This window comes from Ursus maritimus, unplaced genomic scaffold (genome assembly GCF_017311325.1).
Source record: "Ursus maritimus isolate PB19 unplaced genomic scaffold, ASM1731132v1 scaffold_32, whole genome shotgun sequence".
In the NCBI taxonomy this organism is placed as follows: Eukaryota; Metazoa; Chordata; class Mammalia; order Carnivora; family Ursidae; genus Ursus; species Ursus maritimus.
The window spans coordinates 12,248,762-12,271,661 of NW_024425786.1; the positions used below are offsets into that span (position 1 = coordinate 12,248,762).

A 22,900-nucleotide genomic window follows, 5' to 3' on the forward strand; every position below is an offset into this window, starting at 1 on the left:
TGACAGGCACACCTCTGCTGTGTGTTTCGTGAGAAAGAAAATTACAGGAGGCACACTGGGTTCAGAGCACGTCGGCAGGAAGAGCAGCAGGGACAGTCATGGCAGCCTCGGACTTCTCGGGAGACCCCACGGGGATGTGTACAAAGTTCCGAGGGCAAAGGTGGGGCCAGGAATTGCCCTTCTGTTCGTGCTGTCCTTCGAGAAAAAGGCAACCGACAGCCAGTGCTAGAAATCGAGGGGGTGTAAGCGTGGGGATTTGACTGTTACGTGAGATCTATCCAGACACCTGCAAATTCTGTGTCCCTCAAGTTTGCCATTCCCATTCCAAGCCCCGAGATAGGGCTTGTTTGATGCTGTCCCCAGGGTGCCTAGAGCTGGGAGTGGCTCATAGCAGGAAGGAAACTTACTGAGGAGCCGAGGGGGACCGTCTACACCGAGCAAACATGCAGGGAGCTGTGGGAGTCTAGGTAAACTTGCCTCATGGTCACAAAGCCCTTGGTTTGGTTGGAGAGCCTGATGGAAGCCCACTGGGGTATCTTTTTGAGGGGTGTGGAGGTCATGTCATTTGCACCCCAAGAATGTATTGAGCACCTACCATGTCCAGGACCCTTTTGTGGGTGCTGGGGATTCAGTGGTGAGCAGGAAACCCCCTGGAGAAGGAGCAAGACCCACTCTAGATCTCTCCAAGTCCCTTCCACGCCCAGAGGGGTCTCCATCCTCCAGGTTGAGAGTGCTCCTCCCCCACTGCGCTCACAGCCCTGAACAAGGCAGGGCTGTCCGAGGTCAGGGGGGACAGAGCTCCCAGACTGTTTGGCTCCAGAAGCCAGAGCCCAGCCCTCAGCAAGCCCTCCCCAGTCTGACCGTCCCCTCCCTCCAGCCCACCTCCAGCGGCTTGTGTGCGAGCAGCGGGGCAGGCCGGTGGCAGGTGCGGGCGGAGAGCCTCCAGCCTGCTTAATATTTGTCACTTTCAGCCCAACCAGAAGGGCTTTTCGGGTCTTCCTGGCCAACCCGCTGTCTCCAAGGGCCCCCTAAGTAAAGCCACCCCTGACACTTATGTTGAAGGCTTAACGCTTCCAAGGAGGGATAATCCTACTTTAATCCCGAATTTAACAAGCCTGGCTGAGCGAGCAGACTTCACTCAGGACCCAATTTACGTCCCCTGTGCCGTGACATACTGGTTACCCATCACAGCGTGGGTGTCAGGGCCAAAGACCGAAAACAAACGTGTCTACATATTACGGTGCTGCTCTGCTGGGAGCCTCGTGCAGCCGTTTTTAAAAAAAGGATAGGATGCTTTTCACATGCTACTGGGAAGAATTTCTCTCCAAGCTGTACTAAGAAATGCAAACAGCAAGATACAGATACTACGCAACCTCTACGCCACTTACCAAAAAATAAGGAGGGAGGATAGGCATACGTGTTTGCTTGGTCGTGCATTACGTGTCTATGGAAAGACACAGAAGAAACCAACGCCACTGACGGCCTCCTTAAGGAACTGGGGGGGTGAGAGACAGAGCAGGAGGGATGCTGTTGCAAGCCCCTGTTGAACTGGGAACCATGGGAATGTGGTATCTGTTCAAGAATAACCATAAACCCTCATAAAATGAACACTGCTTTCAAGTTAGCTGGTGGGTCCCTTGGGCTGGAGCCGTTCTCATTTCTTTGCCCAGTGAGCTCAGGGACGATGGGAAGCAGCTGGTGAACTGGGCTCAGCGGGGGCTCCTCCGCTCATTCATTCCACCAACACTCACCATGCCCTCTCTGGGAGCTGATGCCACCACGATGAACAAGGAGTGCCCCCTAGTCCCCTGAGGATGGGACGCAGGTTCCTGGACCACACCCCAGACCTGCCAGGCCCAGGAATCTATAATGTTAACAAGCCTCCCGATCCGTTTTGCAACCACCGCGCGTGGAGAACCGCTGGTCCAGCACTTGGCCTGGCTCAGTGCCCGGCGAGGCTGCCACGCTGCCATCCTGACCCCCACCCCTCACGGCCCCTGCAGGTATGTGCTCCTGACAGCAGCTTCCAACCAAGTCAGTCCTACAGGGTCATGGCCAGGTTGCCCAGCCGCCCCCCCCGCCCAGCTCCCCAGAGCCCCTCTTGCTCCCAGCTGAAGGCCAGAGGCCTGAGCAGCCAGCCTCAGATGGCCCACATCTGCAGGAATGAGCTACCTGATAGATTCGTGACCCCGGGGCTCAGACCCCACCTGCTCCTCCGTACCTCCCCCACCCCCACCCCACGCCAGCAAGTCTCAATGGAGAAAATCAGTCACACCTGGGCAGCTGCTGAAGCCTCCTTAACAAGGGGGTGGGCTGGGGAGGCCCTGAGCCCATAAGCGGGGAGGGCACACGTGAGTCCTGGGGTTATTTGAGGCTGCCGTGCTGAGTCAGGGGCGTTGCGCAGGTCTGAGGGTAGTCAGCTTGGAGGGCCGCGCCATGTCTTTCCAGAGCCTCGTCCACCTGTCCCTGGACAGCCCTGTCCATGCCCTGTGTGTGCTGGGCATGGAAATATGCTTGGATCTCAATGGGTGAGGAGCTGGGGGCTCTGCTGGGGCTGGCTGAGGGGGCGAGGCTGGGCAGGGAGGCTGGCGCCTGACTCCCATACTGGGGTTGCCCCTAGGCTATGTGGGGGGGCTCGGCTCCCTTCTCTGCATCTGTGGCTCCTGCCTCCTCTCCAGGAGTGTGGTTGGGGTCTCTAATGGGCCTCCCAGCCCTGACACGGCAGGAGTCTGACCTAAATCCTGCCTCTGGGCTGTGGGACCTTAGAGAAGCAAATGCCTTGCTGAGACTGTCCTCTTACCAGTGAAGTGGGGGTGAGGCTGGCTCTCTAGGAGGCCATGAGGATTCGTGGAGGGGGCTCCTGTAAATTGGAGCCTTAGTGGGGGGGGGGGGGACTTGTTCCTGAGGCCGGATCTTCCCCAGGGTCTCTGCAGGGACCTCCCGAGGCCCAGGTCCTGTTTCTCCCTTCTGGCTCAGACAAACAGCTCCTCCCTCCATGGGCTTACAAATAAGATGTAGCTTTGGTAACTTCTGGGGCCTAGGTGGGAGGGCGGGGTCTGGGCGAGAGCTCAGAGTCGGGGGGAGGGTCTGGCTAGAGCGGGAGCCTCCGTTGGGGGGACGACACGGGGGCTTGGAGAGGAAGAAGGTTGGAGCAGGCTGAAGTTGTGTGAGGACCACAAAACTGTCCGGACCAGCTGGCCTCTGGCTCAACACCTGCAGGAGAGCACCTGTCAGGGCCCATCCCCCACCAAGCCAGCTGCCCCGTGGGCCGAGAAGGGGAGACTCTTGTGCCCTAAAGTCTGTCTCCTCGTTGGGCCAACCAGGTGTGCCCCGGAGAAGTGCAAGTCGTTCACCGTCAGTGGCTCTCCGGGGGTCTTGGTGGATATCCTCCGCACGGTCCCAGCAGTGAGCAGGGAGGAGGCCGCCCCGACCCGATGGCCTCTGTCACATCCCATAGACGTGCTGGTGAAGATGCACTCCCCCAGCTCTGCCATCGACAGTGACAAGGTAAGCCCAGGCATGGGGGCTGGGGAGGGGGCGATACAACCCGAAAGCTGTTATTTCCCGGCCCCAAGTCTGTGAAATATGCAGGTGTTTTGCCTGACGTTGAATGCTCAGTGCTTTGCACCAAGACCTTGAGGGGGGCGCTCCGTGACCCCAGGATACAGACAAAGAAGCAGGCAGGGAGGGGGTGAGCAGCAGCGCCAGGATTTAAGCGCGAGGCCCGTCTGTCTCCTCCCTGTGCTCCTGACCACGACTCCGGGCTAGCTTCCCAGCAAGCTGCTTTCCAAGTCTGGCTCAAAGGTTTTAGCAGCAAAACTGAGATGGGCCTTTTGACTAAGGCTGGTCTTGGGGTATGGAGATCTTAAGGACACTGAGGCGATGACTTGTAGGGAGTGCGTATGCTGCGTATGGGGTTTCTGGAGTTAAGCTTCAAGAGGGCGGCCTGACCCCCATCTCCCATCCGCGGAAACTGAGGCACAGGATGGCGTCTCTCAACCTGAATGACGGCACTAGAGAGGGGGCAGATCTAGGATTTGAGCCCAAGGCGTGTCCTTTCCCCCGGGCGAGCTGTCTCCCTAATGGGGCACCGGTGGTAGTGGGAGGGCGACCTCCGGGTAAAGCCGGCTCCTGGGTTTGGCGTGGGTGGTGGTTCTGGGGCGGCAGCTGATCGCTCAGACGGGGTGATTGGAACCACCGGGGACTCGCACACGCACCACCCAGACCACACCTCCTGCCAATTAAATCAGCCTCCGGGGTGGGCCCCCGGCTTCTGTGGCCCAGAGCGCTCTCCAGCTGACTCCAGTGTGAAGTGGGGGGGAGAGCACGGAGGCTCGTTCAGGACGAGGGCACCGGGCCGGCAGAACCTGCTGGAATGGTCTGCTGGTGACAGGCAGGTGACAGATGGGTAGCCCTCGCCCAGGGCAGGTGTCTCCCTGGGGGGCAGGTAGCTCGCTGAAGAGTGGCAGAGCTCACAGGTAAGACTCACAGCTGTGATCATCCTGGCTGGGCCCAGAGGACCGAAGAAGTGTTCTCTACCCGGGGGCTCAGCCTCCAGCACGGTGGGGAGCGGTCCCCTGAGGGAGATGCTGGACCTCGGAGCACAGAAGTTTCCATTGAGGAAGAGGCGGTGGGTCCCATGCCTGAGAGCGTGGCCCCAGCGGCTGGCTAGTTCTCTGGTTTGTGACGAAGGCTTTGCGATCCAGGCCAAGCTGCTGAAGGGCAGGCCTTTGCCTAACGTCTAAAGGCCTCTGGAAGCCCATGCGGTGCAGGACCCAGGAAAGACTGCGTTCCGATTCCAGGCCCCACCCCGCTGTCCTCCTTGCTTTTGAGTGAGCAGCGGAACCACGGGGAGCCCCCCTGCTTCCCCACTGCCCATCTCCGGGACAACAGGTGGGATCCCAGGAGCGCAGGGGTAGAGTGGGGAGGACGTGTAGCGTGGTCTACTCTTGACCTCTAGAGCCAGACGGCCTGGATCTTAAATCTCGTGTCACCCCTTCCTGGTTGAATGACATAGGGCAAGTGCCTTGATCTCTCTCTCCCCTTGGGGTAGAGCCCACCTGGGAGGGTTGTGGTCAGGCCTCCACGTGGGGGACCCCGCCCCAGCTCACAGTCCGACATCAGAAGCTCAGAAGCTGTAACGTGAGACCCACAAGTCCAATGGCCGGATGTGGGTACTTAGTCTAAGGTCCTGTTCCTGCCTCCTCGACCCCCCACTGCCACGTGTGCTGGGTGCTATCTCCACAGGTTTTGGTCTCGTACTATCTGCCTGACGAGGACGTCCCCGTGGCCACGGCTGTGCTCTACGTCACTGGCGTTAGTGAGTGTCCCCCTACCCCGGGAGGGAGGCAGGGGGCGCAGCTGCAGGAGGAGGAGCTGAGGGGCTCTCCCTGTAATCTACCTCCTGGGTCCTGCCCATTCACAGTCCCTTCTCTGCGCCCTCACTGCTGACCTCGTCCCCCGAGAGCAGGCATGGGAGCTTCCCTGAGCTCCCATTGTCCTACCTACTGACCCTCGGCCCCCCTGCATCCTGCCACCTCTGTTGTCACTGGTGGTGTGTCTAGTGCAAAGTTAACCTCCTCACATTAGGTCCTTTCCCCTCTCCTTCAGAACCTTCCTTCGGCAACTTACTGATGTAGGAAGCCACTCCCCGCCCCCCAACTCCTTTTCTGGATCATTCCAGAATAAGGCAGAACCTCTCTTTAAATAGGAGCTCGCTTTGCTGCTTATCTAAGGAACAAGATACAACCTCTGGTCTCTTAAACCTGATTCTGGATCGTCTTTGACCCCCTACTCCCCTAACTCTGCACCCTCTGTTCCTCTTCCCTTTCCCTCCTGTCTCAAATCAGACCCTAGCGGCACTGCCCTTATGGAAGACCCTAACGGCCTCTACTGCAGTAAGCCCAGGGTCCTCGGGTTTCCCCTGCCCTGACCTGGCCGGAGTGTTTAATACAACTGCTCACCGTTTCTGGATGCATTTTACCCGAAACCTTTCAGGGACCCTGCACCCAGTTTTCCTCCTACCCAGCCGGCTGTTCCTTCTTGGGCCCCTTTGCTGGATCCTTCAGCCCCCGCCCCCACCCACCGCAGCCTGCCAGAAGTGCTTCAGGCTCAGGCAGCCGGTCCTGTGGCTCTGCAGGGAGAGGGCTCCCCCAAACTCTTCCATCCAGGCACCTCCCACACACTTGACTCGGGTATCTGCTGACCCAGCATAACTTCTTGGGTGTCTAACCAACGTCCCCATCTTCAGTATGTCCCAAACAGAGCTGGCTCTACTTCCGGGGAAGATGGCTGTGGAGTAGGAGGACCCGAACTGGTTTTCTTTTCCTCCAGCGCCTACCTTCCTGATGGTCTTCCCATTGCAGTGGACTGTGGTCCGCCCTTCTAGCTGGTCAGGCCTAAACCCTGGGTGTCCCTCTTCCCTCTCCCTCCACCCACGCCCCTCCGTAGGTCTTGTTGCTGTTGCCTCAAAGTCGCCTGGAATCCAGCCACAAGCCACCTTGATGTTCTCGGCTGGTCCGAGCCACCGTCCTCTTACCTGGGTCACTGCACAGGTTCCCCGGGGTGGGGGGAGTCCCTGCTCTGTGCTTACTGTTCTACCGTCCACCACTCCCAGAGCGGCGTGTCTTTAGAAGGATATCTGATAAGGTCTCCTCAGAGCAAAGCCTACACACTTGGATTAAAGCTGGTGTCCCTTTAACCCACAAAAGCTACGTGAGCTGGTCTACGAGCTCTGCCCGTGGCCCGTTTCTCTCCTTTCTGTGCTCATTCTGCTCTGGGCACGCTGGCCTCTGGACCCTTGACCTTGTCCCCTTGCACTTCCTGTTCTAATTGCTTTTACCCCAAATATTAACACCGGTCACTTTTTTGCCTCCTTCCGGCCTCTGTTCGTATCGCAACTCTCTAGAAGACTCCTCTGGTCATCCGAAATGGAAACAGCCCTCCCCATCCCCTTCCCTGTTTCCCACGGCACTTTTACCGTTGGACGCAATGTGCATTGTACTTATTTCTTTACCGCTTGCCACTGTTGGGTGTGTGCGTGCTCACACGCTGCTCCCTAAGGTTGAAGACCGGGCCTGTCTCGCGTGCTGCCGTATCCCTGGGACCAGAGCTGTACCTGGTTCACAGCAGGGATCCTGTCCCTGAGCTTCCGTACTAGGTGCTCGGTACATGCGGCAACTGTGGTCTGTTCTCCTGGCCCCGGCGTTCCCGTTGGGATAAAGCACATCAGGTGATAAGCGCTCTGAACAAAAATAAAACCAGGGCAAAGCCGCACGGTGGTCAGTGTGCGGTGGGGAGGAGTGGAACGTGGAGCATAGAGACTGTAGGAGGAGCCTCTGTGCGGCGACTCGGGCAGAGCCTGGATCCTTCAGCTCTAAGGGGCTTGGAATTGCCATGGATTGAGCCCTTCTGAAGTCTTAGAGTGCCAGGAGCTCTCCAGAAGGCTTGAGAGCTGGTGCCTCCAGGCAGGCATCACCTGGGTAGAGTCCAAGAGGCACGAGCTGGCATCAGGACCCCAGTGGACTTGTTTTGTAAATTCCCAGGGGGTTGCGGGGGACCCGCGGATATTGGGGCCTCTCCAGGCTTGCTCAGAGAAGCAGTCTGCCTTGGAGAATCTTTGAAGCTGACCGCATACCTGGAAGGCTGGGCATCCCTGATCCCAGCTTTGGGCAGCACTGGGATTACCTGGCGCTTTGAGGCTCCGTCCAGCTGGTGTGCGTGGTGGAGACCTTCCCTCTTGTTTCAGTGGTCTCCCTGGACGTGGACATCTACCGCAGTGGGCAGGTCGAGATGGCGAGTGACAAGCAGGCGAAGGTGAGGCTGCCTGGGGAAGGGCACGTGCCCACGGACTGTCTAGATTCCACAGTGTCTCTGAAGTCCAATGGCCCCAATACAATCGGAACTGATGAAGTCCATGTCTAGCTCTTTAAAAAAAAAAAAAGTCTGGTGACACTAGGTCCCCATCTTAGCCTGGCCGTGCGGTCAACCACAACCGGCCCCCTGCGTGGGACGGGTCTCCTCCTCCTATTTGCCTCCAGCCCTGCTGCCCCAGCACTGAAACTAGGTGGGGAGCTCTGACGGCACCTGCTTCCTCCCTGCCTCTCCACCCACTCCCCTAACGTGGCCTGCTTCTTTTAGGTGCTTGAGTTCCCCAAGAGGTCCCTGCCACCCTGGAGAGAGCCTCGGCTCCGCTCCTGAAGTGCCGTAGCATCTGGGAAGCAGGATTCCCCTGGCTTCTTCCGTAATCAACGTTCCTGTCTTCTTTGCAGAAAAAATGGGTCTGGGGTCCTAGCGGTTGGGGTGCCATCCTGCTTGCGAACTGCAGCCCTGCTGACAAGGGCCAGATTGTAGACAAGAAGACCACGAAGGTGTTCTTTCCAGAGGGTAAGAGCTGGCCACTGTCCTGGGACTGTTGCCGCTTTTTCCCCGCGATCTACCCCTCCTGGAGCTTTGCTGCCACACCCCTCAGCAAACTTGGATTCCAGGCCAAGGTGTCCCCGCTCTGAGCCTAAAGTCTCTTGTCAGAGGCTTGAAGCTTGTAACTAGGAAGAAAGAGGCCACACGGCTCCGTGGGAGTAGCGTGGGTCCTGGTGTCGGATAACAAATTTATTTTCCTGGCTGTGGACTCGAGCGTGTTAACTTCGCTGGTCTCACGTTGCCATCTGTAAAGTGGGGACGATCTAGCTGGCTTCACAAAGTAGTTGAGAAGGCCAAACATGAGGGAGTTGCGAGCATCTTCCTAAAAACCCCCTGGTGACCTGGGCCAGGAACCCTGACTGTCTTAGGCAAGAGCAGTCTTGGATCTGGTCCTCACTTGTGGTTGGGACCAAGGTTCTGGGTCTTAGCAGTATAAAGGGATGTCCTGGCTCACACCAAGGCTGGAGGGGGACGCTCCCTGAGCTGACCGTGCCAGGCCCTGTTCTCCGTGTTTGGGGGGGCTGTGTACTCTCCCCAGCCGTATGGCGTAAGTGCCGTCCTAACTCCCAGCAGACCCTGGGGATGGCACGTTGCCTGTGGCCGTGTGGGGAAGCAGGTAGCAGAGACCGGTTGTGGGGCTGGGCCAGAGTGGGAGGCAGAGGGTCCCCGGGACCCCAATATAGGAGCCCCACCCCTAGCCCTACTGCTTCTCCCTCCACCCCTGGAGTACTGGGCTTTGGAGGCCCCTGAACCTTTATTTTTTTGCCCAGAAATAAAGAGCCTGTCCCAGATGACCCTGAACGTTCAAGGGCCCGGCGACACTTTAAAGAAATACCGACTGGTTCTCCACACCTCCAAGGAGGAGGCCGAGAAGGCCAGAGTCTACCGGCCCCAAAGTGAGTGTTCCTGCAGCAGCTCCAGCTTTGCCCACTCCTCCAACGCGCCAGGGGGAGTGTGGCCATGTCGTTCCCAGCAGGGACCCTGTCGGAGGCCTGCTGGGACCTGGGGCTGCAGGTGGGGGCCTGGTGTGGCCACACTTGCGTCCCTGGGACTCTCTGGCTGCCACCTCCACTGACTAAGCCTACACATGAGGGTGAGTCACCGTACCTCCCAGCCACTTCCCCGGTAGGGACGACAACTGTGCCCATCCTGCAGGACTTTCACAGCTGGGGGACAAGGAACACATACTGGCGGAAAGCTCTTGTCTTTCGCAGACCGGCCAAGCTCTCCTCCCAATGACTCCTGCCAGAAGGGGCCGTCTTCACCCTTCTACAAGGCCCCACCAGATGGAGTTTCCAGAACTTGGGGGCCAAGGGGCGGTGTGCTGGTTGTACCAACACGTCCATCCCGGGCACCACACCACACCCACCCCTCTGGAGCCCTAGCCCCCCTGGGAGGCGGCTGCACATTCCTGTTCTATAGAACAAGGCATGAGGGCCGTTGGTTTAGGAAGTGGAGGTGGACGTGTCCAGCAGAATGTTCATGAACGAGTACGTTTTGGTGTATCTAAACTGGCTTAGTATTCAGTACTTCGGAATTCCTCAAACTGACGTCGGATGCTGCTTCTGGAGGCATGTGCCATGCTCCCTTCTCTTAAAGGCCAAGTTCAGCTTCAGCTATGCGACCAGGGAAGGCTCTGGTATAGAACGACCGTCTCGGTGTCCAGCGCTGGAGAGCGTGCCCCGGCTGCTTCCGCACCTGTGCGCAGGGGCCCTTGTGCCGTCTTCTGCCCTGTCTCTTCTGCAGACCGCAGCTGAACTGGGGAGTGAGGTGGGACCAGCCACAAGAGGCAGCCCAGGTCTGTCGTATGCGGCCCTTCCACGTGTGGGCTGGGAGTGCGCCTTCGACCCGTGGGTTAAGCCTCTGGTTCAGCCGCGAGGATGCTCCGGGCCAGCGTGGCCCCTTGTGTGCAGATAATAGAGGCAGGGACTTGCGTAGCTCGATACAGATGTTGTACTTCACCCTTCTCTAACTGTCGGGTTTTTTACTTAAAAACGAAAACTTAGAGGGGCCTGGTTGGCTCCGTCAGAAGAAGATGGGACTCTTTTTTTTTTTTTTTTTTTTTTTAAGATTTTATTTAACAGAGATAGAGATAGCCAGCAAGAGGGGGAACACAAGCAGGGGGAGTGGGAGAGGAAGAAGCAGGCTCACAGCAGAGGAGCCTGATGTGGGGCTCGACCCCATAACTCTGGGATCACGCCCTGAGCCGAAGGCAGCTGCTTAATGACTGCGCCACCCAGGTGCCCCGAAGATGGGACTCTTGATCTTGGGATTATGAGTTTGAGCCCCATGGTGGGTGTAGAGGTTACTTAAAAATTTAAAAACTTAGGAATACAGGACAGCCAGGTGCCCTGGCCCAGTCAGTGCCGCATGTGACTCCTGATGGCAGGGTTGTGGGTTCGAGTCTCATGTTGCAGGTAGAGCGTAATTTAAAAATTTTTTGACTTATAAAAATACAGGGCAGGGACACACAGCGCACTGTGTTTTCACAAGCCCTCCAGATGATTCTGAGGCAGGCTAACGTTTGAGAACACTGCTCTGCAAGATAAGCAAAGGAGTCCGAGGGGAGATTTCCAGAGGAAATAGAAAGCCAGAGGCATGATCTGATGGAGGTGAGGAAGCGCCCCTCGGAGGAGGAAACTAGGGAAGAGAACTTCCCACTCAGAGGACCCAAGAAGCAGGAGCGCTAACGGACGGGAGTGTGACAGTGGTCCCTCCCAAGTGGTGGTAACAGCAGCTGAGGTTTGGTCCCCTCCTGAAGTGGGGTGTCTCAGCACGGTGGTTGCCCTGGCTGCTTGGGTACAGGAGAGCTCTACAGACTTGGCTCGGTCAGAGTGGAGATCTCGGTGTGGGGGTGGAGGGCGTGTGTGCAAGAGAGGAGGCGTGGCTGTGGCTACAGTCAACCGCAGGGCTGAGGGGCTGGGAAGGGGCCCGTGGCAGGCAGACCCGGGCTGCTCTTGCCTCCCACCCCCACTCCAGGGTGAGACCCCTTGGGCTGGAGCGGCCATGAGGAGCCCAGGGCCCGGGCACAGTTGAAGGTGTTAGATGCTTTTGGGGTCCCGAGCGGTGGCCAGCACAGTCTAGTCGGGGTAGTTGGGAACCCCACAATGCTCCAAGCATACCAGCTGTGAATCTCTGTGGCCCGTTGAAAGGGCTGTGTCGCTGTGCTGGGCAGCTTCGGGGGTCCTGGTGTCCAGGTTTGTCCCTTCGAGGCCTGGCTCCGGGCCAGCGAGGAAGCCTTCAGGCCGACTACAGGCAGGAGTCCCCGGGAGCTTTCCTAGCTGGAGCCGTCCAGCCGGTGCAGCCCATACGTGGCCAGCAGCAGCTGGGGCCCCCTGAGGCCGGTACCCGCAGTGCCTGTAAGGCTTTCCTGCAGAGAGCGCCTGGGAGCTAGCGTGTGTCCGGACGTACAGCCCCCAGGCGGGCCACCGCAGTGCTGTAACCCAGAGCAAGAGGCCAACGAACTGGAGCCGTGCCTGTGCCCTGGGGACGGCAGCAGCCCCAGAAGCCAGCTGCTGGCATGTTGGAGGCCGAGGCCCAGGCAGCTGGCCCTGCTGTGCGGGAGGTTTGCCGAGGATGCGGTGACCGGATGGTTCAGGGCCTCGGTGGCCAGGGAAACCTAGACCGGGGTCTCCTAGAGCTGGAGTCCTTCTGGAGGCTCTAAGTAGGAGCAGCTGTTATCAGGGAAGGGCGGCCACACCAGGAATGGCTGGGAGGACGAGGACAGTGGCAGGAAGGTCAGCTGGGGAAGCGTGGTGGCCTCGGGTCAGGATGATCTCTGCAAATGGACAGCGAACGGATCTGGGGTTGAATGAACTAGAGACGACCTCAGGGTGTGGTCAACTTCTCTTTTCTGTGCATGGTTTTCTGTTTCGCGACCCAAGAAGCCAGGAGCTGGGCTCTGCACACCGGATAAGAATTTCCCTGAGCTTCTCAGGAAACCCTCTGCGGTCTGCCCCGTCCAACAGGCCGTTCCCAAGGATGCCTCCCTAGCCCTTGCTTGAGCAGGGTCTGGCTTTTCAGACGAGGCTGCCAAGCCCACCTTTGCACAAGCCCAGCTTCTCCCCTTTGAGGCTTTTTATGATTTCCTCCCGAGAGCTGGTCCAAGGGTAGATCTGCCTCCCTCAGGCCTTCACCCTGGACGGAGCGCCTGGAAGGCCGGCATCTCCATCCGAGCCCCCACCCTTGATGTGTGCTAGGTCTTTGAACAGCGCTGGTGAGCTCTGGCCATTGTTTATGAACAAATACTTGATTGTCCCCTAAGCCCTACACACCAGAAATGCGGGGACAGAAAAGCTGGCTTGGCTTCTCCCCTGGAGCTCGAGCCTGGTCTCTGTCCAGAGGAATGAGCTGGCACCCCGACCGTCCGACGTGGTGACAGGCACCGAGCCACGTCAGCAGCTGGCCCGTCCCTTCTGTCCTCAGGAAACAGCTCGAGCACCTTCGAGATGCTGCTGGGGCCTGGCCGGCACGCCTATACATTCGCCCCCCTCGAGGACCCCCTGAAGGAAACCTTCTACGTTGAAGCTGTGGAGTTCCCGTCTGCCGACTTCTCAGGCCTCATCTCCTACTCGGTCTCCCTGGTGGAAGAATCACAAGACCCGGTATGTCCCCCAGGTAGACCAGCAGCCCTGGGGCCAGGGGCCGTGTGGGGTGGAAGCCTGTCTCACGGGGAACAGGGACGGGGAAGACCAGGCCTGCTGCAGCTAGAGCTTGAGTCTTGTGCCACCTGTGAAAACACTGGGCAGAGGAGAGGGGAGGGCCCAGAGGTGGGCAGGGCTGAACAGCTGGAAGGCTGGGGGGGAGGGGGGATGTGGAACCAGCTCGCTGATGGGAGCCTGTGTGAAACTGCAGTCAATTCCAGAGACCCTGGTGTACAAAGACACGGTAGTGTTCCGGGTGGCCCCTTGCATCTTTACTCCCAGCACCCAGATGCCTCTAGAGGTCTACCTGTGCAGGTAAGAAACCCTCAGCCTGCCCGCACCAGGTCCTTCCTGGTATTTGTCTGCAGGGCAGGAAGCAGGAGTCAAGATGACTAGACTTCTTCCCATGCAGAGTGAGCTCCTGCTGCCCGAACTGTCTAGTCCTGTCCCCAAGATAGTCCTTGCTGGAGTCCTGTTTAACACCTATGGTGCCAGGGACGGAGCAGGGAATGTGACCGTCCCTCCCCTGCTCTCGTGGGGAGGTGGATGACAACGTGGCCTCAGATAGTGGCCAGTGCTGGAAAGCAGGGTGAAGGACGGAAAGGCAAGGACACCCACATGCTCCGGGGAGAGCAGGGAGGCCCAGAGAGCCAGGAAAGAGCGGGCAGGAGCAGGAGGAAGGCAGGACCAAGGCAGCAGGGCCTCGGGGGCTGTAAGAGACCCCAAATGCAGTGGTTTGAAGTCCCCGATCTCCCACCTAGAGGCCCACAGGTAGGAGGGTTGCATTTTCGGTCACGGAGGGGTCCTGGCTCATTCAATGGCTTCCCTGGGGTGGCATCTCCATCTTTGTGACAGGGGCTGGGCCCAGGCACATCTGCGTCCCAGCCCTAGGAAAGAGAAGAGTGAAAGGCGGACAGAGCTGTCCTGTGTCACTGCTGAGGTCTGGAAGTCTCCTGAGCCACTTCTCGTGTGCTCAGGGCCTACAGAGGGCCACTCCCAGCTGCAGGGAGGCCAGGACTGGCATCCTATCTAGGTGGCCACATACCTATGAAGAAAGGGCAAAGGACGCTGGCTGGTAAAACCCATGGGAAACCATCAAGGGTCCCAGCTGTACAATCACTCTGGCCAGCTGAAAAGCCAGGGGCTCGAGCAGATGGCAGGACCCAGTTCAGCTGCTGCAATGGTGTGAGCCTGACGCAGCAGTGATGCAGGGTAGGGGCGGGGGGAGGGAGCACAGTTAGATTCAGGGGTGCACTGAAGGCAGACCTCCTCCCCCTGACCTGGGGGAGTGGTGCATGGGCTATAAGGAGACAAGACTGTCCCCTGGGTTTGGGGTCCGCAGTAAGATGAGTGGTGGTGCTGTTGCTGAGGGCTCAATGGGGCTCAATGGACAGTTGGGAAGCTTGAGACGAGTCTGGGTGCCCCTGGCAGGTGGAGGACGTTCAAAGCCACAGGCCTCGCTATGCTCATCTGAGGGGTAGCCTACACAGGGAAGGTAGCTGAGCAGCGAGCTCTGGGTGATCGAACCCTCAGCTCTGGACAAGAATGTAGCAAAGGCAGCCGGGAAGGGAGAGTGGAGACCCGGAGGTTAAAGGAGGGGGAGACCAGGTGAGGGGCCGGCTGTGTGATACCCCAACAGGAGGACAAGATGCCCATTGGGTTTGGCAGGATGGCGGCCACTCACTGTGCAGAAAGAAATCCCACGTGGTGGGTTCGGAAGCCCGAAAGGACGATTGGGAAAGGGGAGTACTTTGCAAAACTCCACAGAAATGGGAAGCAAGGAGCGGGTAATGGGGCCAAGTGAAGGGTGTTTTTTAAGGTGGGAAGCTGAGAATGATGCTGATGGAATGATCCAGCAGAGAGGAAGAATCAGAAAGGGGAGAGACAGCTCTAGGAGCCAAGCTGGTAGGACGTGTCCACAGGTCCTGCTGATAGGTACGAGCACTGCTCACCAGCAGCTCCAGGAGGGAGAGTGGAGCAAGGTGAGAAGGATGTGCTGGGAAGATGGCTGCCTGGTGCTAAGGACCAGTTCAGGTTGTCCCCAGGGGCTCTTTTCCAACTATTTCCAGTAACTTGAGTTCTAGGGAAGAGGAAATGTGGAACTGGGCTAACCAGGGTTGGGGTTCTGCCAAGCACAGGGGCGAGGGGAGAATTATGAAGCTGAGTGAGAGAAAGGCTAAGAACCGGAAAGATGGGGATGACTGCAGCTGAGGACCAGAGGTCCAGGGGGAGGGGAAGGGGGAGCCAGAACTGGAGGTATCAGAACCCGCTGCCAGGCGGAGATCTTGGAGGTGGCGCAAGGAGGGGAATTCTACCCTCCTACAGGCCCACTAGGGGATAGAAGAAAGATAGCCTTTCCATGGGAGGGATCCCGGGAGAAGGGTCCCTGAAGGAACACCAGGTTTCAGAATAAGGGCAAGAGCTTGAGGGACTTTGCAGATAACAGATACCCAGACGCCAGATTTTTCTACTTTGTCTTTTATATCTGAAGACTGAGTTGACTCATAGGCGGCATCTGTTGAAAGCCTGGTCCTCTAGGACTCTCCCATAGAGGTGGTATGCAGGCACAGCTTGACGCAGCTTGACCACAAGCCTTCTGCCAGCACACATCCTTAGACTGTTCTAGACCTTGTCAGGCTGGTCAGCTAGCTGCAGCCTTGTCTGTGTTGACCAGAGAAATAGGTTCTTTAGGAACCCTGAATAACAAAGCAAGTCTTAGACCTGGAACCCGACTAGAATCTCAATTTTGATACTTCCCAACAGTGTGACCTTGCTAGCATTCAACTCCTGGGGATCTTTTTATAAAATGAGTGGTCTTAAAGAGGCATGTTTGAGGCAGACATTATCTCCAACAAGGAACAGATGTACGTCCTGGTCCCGTAAGCCTGCTGCTGTGCACGACAGCACGGAGATCCCCAGGGTCCAAGCCCTGCCCCCTGCAAAACACATAAATATGGCAACCTCGTTGGCCAACCCAAGGGTGGGGGCATTCGGCTGCTTGGCTTCTTGGGAGAAAAATATAGCCCCCTCTGGGTAGGCCGAGGTGGTAGAGCCTGGGGTGGGGGTAGAAGACATGCACGGGGTGTGACTGCAGGGTAGGGACAAAGCAGGGTCCTGGGGAACCAGAGCAGGGGCTGACCCTGGCAATTCTTGACCTGCCTCTGCCATGAGCTGAGTGCTGCTGAGCGAGACACACTCTAAGTACCAGGTTGGGCTCCATGGTGGTGGGGGGGGAGGACAGCAGCTCTGCTTACCTTGGGGCTGGGGGCATGATCTCTCCTGACCAGAGGGAGATGCCTCCTGCCCCTGGAAGAGTGAGGCCTTGACTGGGGTGCAGGGAGCCTCAAAGGCCTCCCCAGAGTTGGCTTCTCTCCTATGGCAGAGAGCTGCAGGTCCAGGGTTTCGTGAACACCATCATGGAGCTGAGCGAGAAGAGTAACAGCCAGGTGGCTTCTGTCTACGAAGACCCCAACCGCCTGGGCAGGTGGCTCCAGGTAATGCCCCACCTGGGGAAATACACCTGTTGGGGAGGGGCTGGGAGACTTTGCAGGTGGTACGTCTGTCCAGCCTCACACGTCTGCTCCACCTGCCCAGCAAAGCTCAGACGAGCGAGAGGAGTCTGTTTCTAGAACTTCACTAGACGCTCAGGTGGAATGGCCGACGCAAGTCCTAGCCACTAAGGCGTAGCTTAGAGCCTGGCTTCCTCCCGTTCTAGGATGCGCCTGCTCGGGACCACAGAACACGCAGGTGCTAACGGGTCTGGCACCTCCCCCTCCTGGCTGTGGGAGCAGGGCTCCCCCTCCAGCGTCCAGCCCGACCTGGCGGAGTCCTGAAGTCTGGTGTTCTGAGGAGCACACGCTGGCCACCATTCTAAGTCCTAGAGCTGCAGGACGGTGGGACAGACCGTACTCCCGCTCTAGCAAGGACACGGGGCTCTCAGTGCTGTGAAACAAGATGCCATAGGGAGTCCCCCAAGCAAGGCATGTTGGGGTGGTCAGGAAAAGCTTCCAATTCAGGAAACCGAGCTGGCCATACAAAGGTTGGGGTGCAGGCGCTACATTAGACCTCAGAGCTCTTCGGGTGGGGGCACAGCGGACGTGAAGATCCGAGTGTGGGGGTGTACTTGGAGGGTCTGAAGAACAGAAGGGCTGGTGTGGCCAGAGCGGAGCAGAAGGGCCAGAGGTAGGAAAGAGCCGGATCGTATATCCGGGGTCTTTTAAGCCGAGGTAAGGGGTAGAAAGGAGTTCACAAGGTGGGATGACGTCAAAAGGTGTGAAGCGAGAGTTAGATGTTCTGATTCAGGTTTTAAGAAGCCCCCTCTGGCTGAGAACTAGCGAACTGGTCTTAGGAAGGGGCAAGAATGAAAGTGCCCTGGCCGCAGGGAAATGTGGTGATTTGGGGCAGAGAGCATGGTGGCTTCCCCCTGAATGGTGACACAGACGAGTCCCCCTGCAGCCCAAACCACCAAGGCTTGCTCACGGACTAGGTGCGGAAAGGAAGAGAAGGAAGAGTCTAGGTGACCCAGGTTTTAAAAGTGATGCATATAGGAGAACGGGTCTGGAAAAGCCCCCAAAGAAAGGGGTGTCCGAGCGGAGCGTCAAGGGCCAAGCAGGAGTCGGGGTTCCATTGCCCAGTCCCTCCCGCCATCACCTTGGACCTGGAACTGCTTTTCCTGTCCCCTCCAGGATGAGATGGCCTTCTGTTACACCCAGGCTCCCCACAAGACACTTTCCTTGGTCCTTGACACCCCTCGGGTCCTCATGCTGGACGACATCCCCATGAAATACTCCTTGGTGTGGGACTCGGTTTGACTGATCTCAACTCTGTCCAACGTGCCAGGCCTGGCGCCTGCCCAGAAGGGATGGGGTGCCAAGGGGGAGAGGGAGGGCCCAAGTGGCCTCTTGGGGAAGGCGGTGTGGGAATCTACCCGAGAGTCTGGATCAGGAGTAAGACTGGGGCTTAAAGCCCATCCTTCCTAACGCCCCTGCCCCACTGGGTCTCCTTCCAGAGCCCAGGGGTCGGCTACATGATCCAAGGCACCAAGGACCACAGGGTGGCCAGCATGGACTCCATTGGGAACCTGATGGTGTCCCCACCTGTCCAAGTGGAAGGGAAAGAGTACCCCCTAGGCAGGATCCTCATTGGCAGCTGCTTTTACCCCAGGTGAGGCAAGAGTCCAGGTGGTGGCGTCTAGGATGAACTGAAGGTCTAACTGAAGGGACCTGGTAGTTCGCCGGGCCCCACCTGACTCCCCCACAACTCAGCAGGTCATCTGCTCTGGACCTTTCTTTCAACTGCCAAAAAAGGATTTTTGAGCCTTCGATTGCTGTAGGGAGACTACAGGTAGAAAAAGCAGATGAACTGTTTCATCCTGAGTGGTGATTCCTGGGTTTAGATTGGAAGGATGCTGAATTTGATGGCTTAGGGACCAGCAGGAGCTTATCTTACAAGCTGCGTGGACTTCTTGGTGGCCGTTAACCTAAATCCAAGAGATACTTATGTCCCCGGGTTCAGAGTTGATCTAGCTAGAATCCCTTGGCTCAGTCCAGAGTTGGGCCAGAGGAAGGGATTCTTAGCCACCCCATCCTTTATGGACCGGTCCCTTGAGCCCAGTGGTTACAGACAGTTAGCTGAAGGGAGCCTGACATGGAGCAGGTGGCGGCCAACCCACACCGTGTTGGCTCCAGGGCTGTTCGTTCCGTCTTACCCTTAGCAAGGAGGGCCGAGACATGGGTAAGGCCCTCCGGGACTTCCTGTACGCCCAGCGAGTCCAGGCCCCGGTGGAGCTGTTCTCGGACTGGCTGATGGTCGGTCACGTGGATGAGTTCATGTGCTTCGTCCCCACGCAGGACAAGAGTCAAGGTGGCAAGGTCTGTGGGCGTGGGGGTGGGGCAGGCTGGAGAGGGAGGGGTCTCCCCCCTTTTAAAGCCCCTTGGAAGCTTCTGGAGGGGAAGCTGGCATCTGACCCTAGTTGTTTCCCAGGGCTTCCGGCTGCTCCTGGCCAGCCCCAGCTCCTGCTACAGACTGTTCGAGGAGAAACAGAAGGAGGGCTATGGAGACATGACTCTGTTTGAAGAGGTGCAGGAGGACCAGCTCCTGTCTACTGGTGAGCAAAGCCCCTGGCACTGGAGCAGACGCCAGCTCCTTCCCCTGATGTCCTTTCTAGACTCCTGGTGCGGAGTCCCAGGGAAGCATAAAGCCTAACGTGCAGCACACGAGCACATCTCCTGTTTCGGGGCTCTTCTGGCCATGCTAGGGCTGCCCGGGCCAATCGGCCAGAAGTTCTGGGGATGGCAGAGGGGCCGCCAAGTGTATGGGAAGGGGACTCCGTGGGGGGCGGCGGGGAGCAAAACCAGCTGCTACCAACACTCCTGTCTGCCTGCTCGGGGAATGCGGAGTCAAGCGCCTGGGTTTTGGGGCTTCAGGGGTCCCCGGGGCACCTTGTGGAAAACCTACGTGGACAGGCAGAGATTGTGAGGCTGGGGCACAGTCTTTCTGTCTGAAAGTCCGTGGGAACCCAGGGAGGGGGTGCTGGGAAGCTTCTAGACCCTGCGCTCCTCCGAGTGCGGCTTCAGGGTCACCCGGAGGCTTGTCAGAAACACACGATTTCAGCCCACGCTAGACCTGCTGCATCAACCTTTGAGGTCAGGCCCAGGAATCACATGGGGTTCTAGAAGCACTTCTAGAAGGTGACATTGACTGAGTACGAAGGTGTATCACACCCCACACGCCCGAGACTGTGTTACCTCAGCCGTGGCCTGAGCGGGCAATCCCTGCCCTAACACAAAACTGAGGAACGCAGTTAAATAATCTGGTCGAGGTCACAGGTAGGAGGTGGACGGGAAGTTCGGGTCACACGATGCACAGAGCTGCCCCGGGGAGAGGTGAGTGCGGGCTGGAGGGCCCTGCTAACCTGTTCCAGGCTGTCTCCCCTCCTATCAGGGCCAGAGAGGCTGGGGGCAAAGTCCTCCCTGGGCTTTAAGGACCCTGATGTCAGTCCCCAGATGTGACAGGTGACCTAGGTAGGTCTCTGGAGACTGGCCAGGTCACCTGTCAGTTACTGGGGCCACAATACACCCAGCTGGCCCAGCCCTGGGCAGACCCGCTCCCTGGCCTTACCTCCTGCCTGCCCTCTCCTCCTTCCTACAGGGCGGGAGGCCAACAGCATCAGTCAACTTCTGGCTGATGAAAACATGAGGAAGCAGAACAACTATGTAGAGGTAGGGGACGAGGCGGGGAGGGGCGCTCTCCAAGAAGTGGGGGGAGGTATGGACAATGCAGACAAGGTCCTAACTGAGCAACGACTTAGCCCAAGCATCATGAAGGATAGCATCGTCCTTGCTCACCTCCTGAAGCCTAGGAGGATAGTGAGGCTTAGTGCCCAGGTATGAACGTAAGCCGAGAAATAGGGGGAACTGGGTTTGATCCTAGGTCTGACCCCCAAAGACATGCTCTGTGCCACTCAAGTTGCCTAGCTTCTGACCAGAAAATAGAGGAACCCTCTTCCCCCACAACTCTCCTAAGCTCGAAGTTCCAGAGACTTGGACCGGGGTTGTCTCAATACTTCCTGAAGTGGCCCATGGAACTGTGTTCTGGGCCACTCAGCAGCTCAGGCCTCGGTGTGAATCACGGGCTAGAAGAGTGCCCAGAACAGCCTATCCAACTTCCAACAGGGAACATTGGAAAAGGGCAACGACTTGTCCAAGGTCACAGGGACAGCACAAACCTCTTTACCCCCGGGGCTCCTAGCCGAGGGGCATTCTGTGTCCCAGTGCGTGGTGCTGACCTTCGCTGAACAGGGAAGGCCTCCTGGCACAGCAGGGTGGGTACCGGCCAGGTATGGGGTCAAAACGGCATCTCGGCCCCATCCTAGCCTGACGGTGGAGGTCATGAGCCCTGTATCAAGGCCCGAGGAACAGGTGGTCAGAGCGGAGAACCAGCTCCAAGGTTGGAGGGGGAGGGGGCACAAAAGCTCATGTTCCTTCTGAGGAAGGAAGCAGCATGCCCACGAGGACTTCCTCTTGGCCTGGCTCTTCCACTCTGGCCGGGACTGAGGGCCAAACGAGCAGCCGCCCCACGCAGAGCAGCTGTGGGATCCTGGCCTCTCCTCGGAGCCCTACTCCCCTCCCCCAAGGGGAACCGTGTGCACTTCATCGGAGGGCAGGCCTGCCAGGAGAGGCTGCCCGCCACTGTGAGNNATGAACACAGAGTGGCTGTCCAGGCCCTGGCCCCGGGCTTCTCCACTGCCCACGAACTCCCGTCTCCTCCTTGCCCCGCAGAAGTGCGTTAACCTGAACCGCGCCATCCTGAAGAAGGAGCTGGGCCTGGTGGAGAGGGACATCATTGACCTCCCGCAGCTCTTCTGCTTGGAGCAGCTGACGAACGTCCCCTCCAACGAGCAGATGGCGAAACTGTTCGCGAGGCCCTACTTCCCTAACCTGGTGAGGCGCCCAGGGGCTGGGCTGGGCGGGGGTCTGTTCTGCTAACTGGCTGGTCTCCTGACCTCCATGATGCCGGGCTAGAGGCTGGGGCTCAGCGGACCTGCCTGAGGGAGGGAGGTGGAAGCTCTTGTCTCCCTTCTCAGTTAGGGAACACCGCTTCAGGGAGCGGACTGGCAGGTCCCAGGACACTGAGTCCTGGGGACACAAGCCTGGCATTCATCAGTCGCACATGGGAAGCTTTGAATTCTAGAAGACCAGGGGGCCCTCTGGCACAACGTGGCCCTGGGAGCAGGCGTGGGTAGCAGCGGGGGAAATGTGCTTGAGGAAGACAGGTTGGAGTTGAGAAACGAGAACTGGACAGAGGTCAACCGACAGCTGGGGGGAAGGGCATTCCAGGGGAGGCGCCCAGATGAGGGCACAAAGCAAACTCCCTGTCCAGAGCAAGAGAAGCGCAGTAGAGGAAGGAGCCGGGAAAGTCTGCAGAACGGGCCCGCGGCCTGACGGGATTTCGGTTTTGCTGGAACACGTCAGGGCCACGAGCAGGTTAAGCAAAAGTGAGCTGGCTCTTGTGGAGGCGGATGGGTGGTGTCCGCAGGGGTGCAGCCTCGAGAACGCTGCCCCGCTTGCGGCGTGGGGTCGAGCCCGGCCACCGAGGCGGCCGTGCCTCCCCTTGCGTCAAAGCCGATGGCACCTAGAGGAGGGACCGAGGGGGCTTTCTCCCGCGGCTCTGACCCCCACCTCGGCCTTGTCCGTCCTGACAGCTGCAGATGATTGTGATGGACAAGCACCTGGGCATCCCCAAGCCCTTTGGGCCCCAGGTCAAGGGCACCTGCTGCCTGGAGGAGAAGATCTGCCAGTTGCTAGAGCCCCTGGGCTTCCAGTGTACCTTCATCAAGGACTTCGACTGCTACCTGACTGAAATCGGGGACTTCTGCGCCTGTGCCAACGTCCGCCGGGTGCCCTTTGCCTTCAAATGGTGGAGGATGGTGCCCGAGCCCCAGGCCTAGCCCTGCCCGAGCGTCAACGGCCCACTGCTCACCCTTCCACAACATTCCGATGCCCTCCCTGCCCGGAGAGCAACACCCCCCTTCCTCACACCGGCCACCCCTGTCCCTCAGCGTCCTGACGGGGTGGCAGACGCCGCCAGCTCGAGCCCCGTCGGCAGACGGTCTGCAGCTGAGAAGCGGTTCCTCAGTCTCCATTAAAGTTCTAGCCGTTCTAAATGCGTCTTGGTAGCAGCCGCCTTGCTTTGAGGCTGGGGACGACCGCTGAGGAGGGAAAGTTGAGTCCCTGGGACTCCTGGGGGCAGGCTGCACCACGTGGGCAGGGACCGGGGCAGGGACAAGGCCAGACTCGGATTCCTTCAGTGTGTCTCTAGTGCAAGCACCTTCCTCGTGC

General features: G+C 58.5%; 1 protein-coding gene across 1 annotated transcript; it reads left to right on the forward strand.

The window, feature by feature from the left end:
• Positions 1-2,436: 2,436 nt before the first annotated feature.
• On the forward strand, positions 2,437-22,725 carry PADI6 (peptidyl arginine deiminase 6). Its single transcript, XM_040645548.1, has 15 exons — positions 2,437-2,528; positions 3,472-3,507; positions 5,248-5,320; positions 8,271-8,385; positions 9,189-9,314; positions 12,844-13,022; positions 13,273-13,376; positions 16,444-16,555; positions 17,747-17,854; positions 18,070-18,224; positions 18,775-18,931; positions 19,044-19,167; positions 20,211-20,281; positions 21,341-21,502; positions 22,264-22,725. The coding sequence occupies exons 1-15, from the start codon at positions 2,437-2,439 to the stop codon at positions 22,507-22,509; spliced, it is 1,860 nt and encodes a 619-aa protein (XP_040501482.1). The 3' UTR covers positions 22,510-22,725.
• Positions 22,726-22,900: the final 175 nt, after the last annotated feature.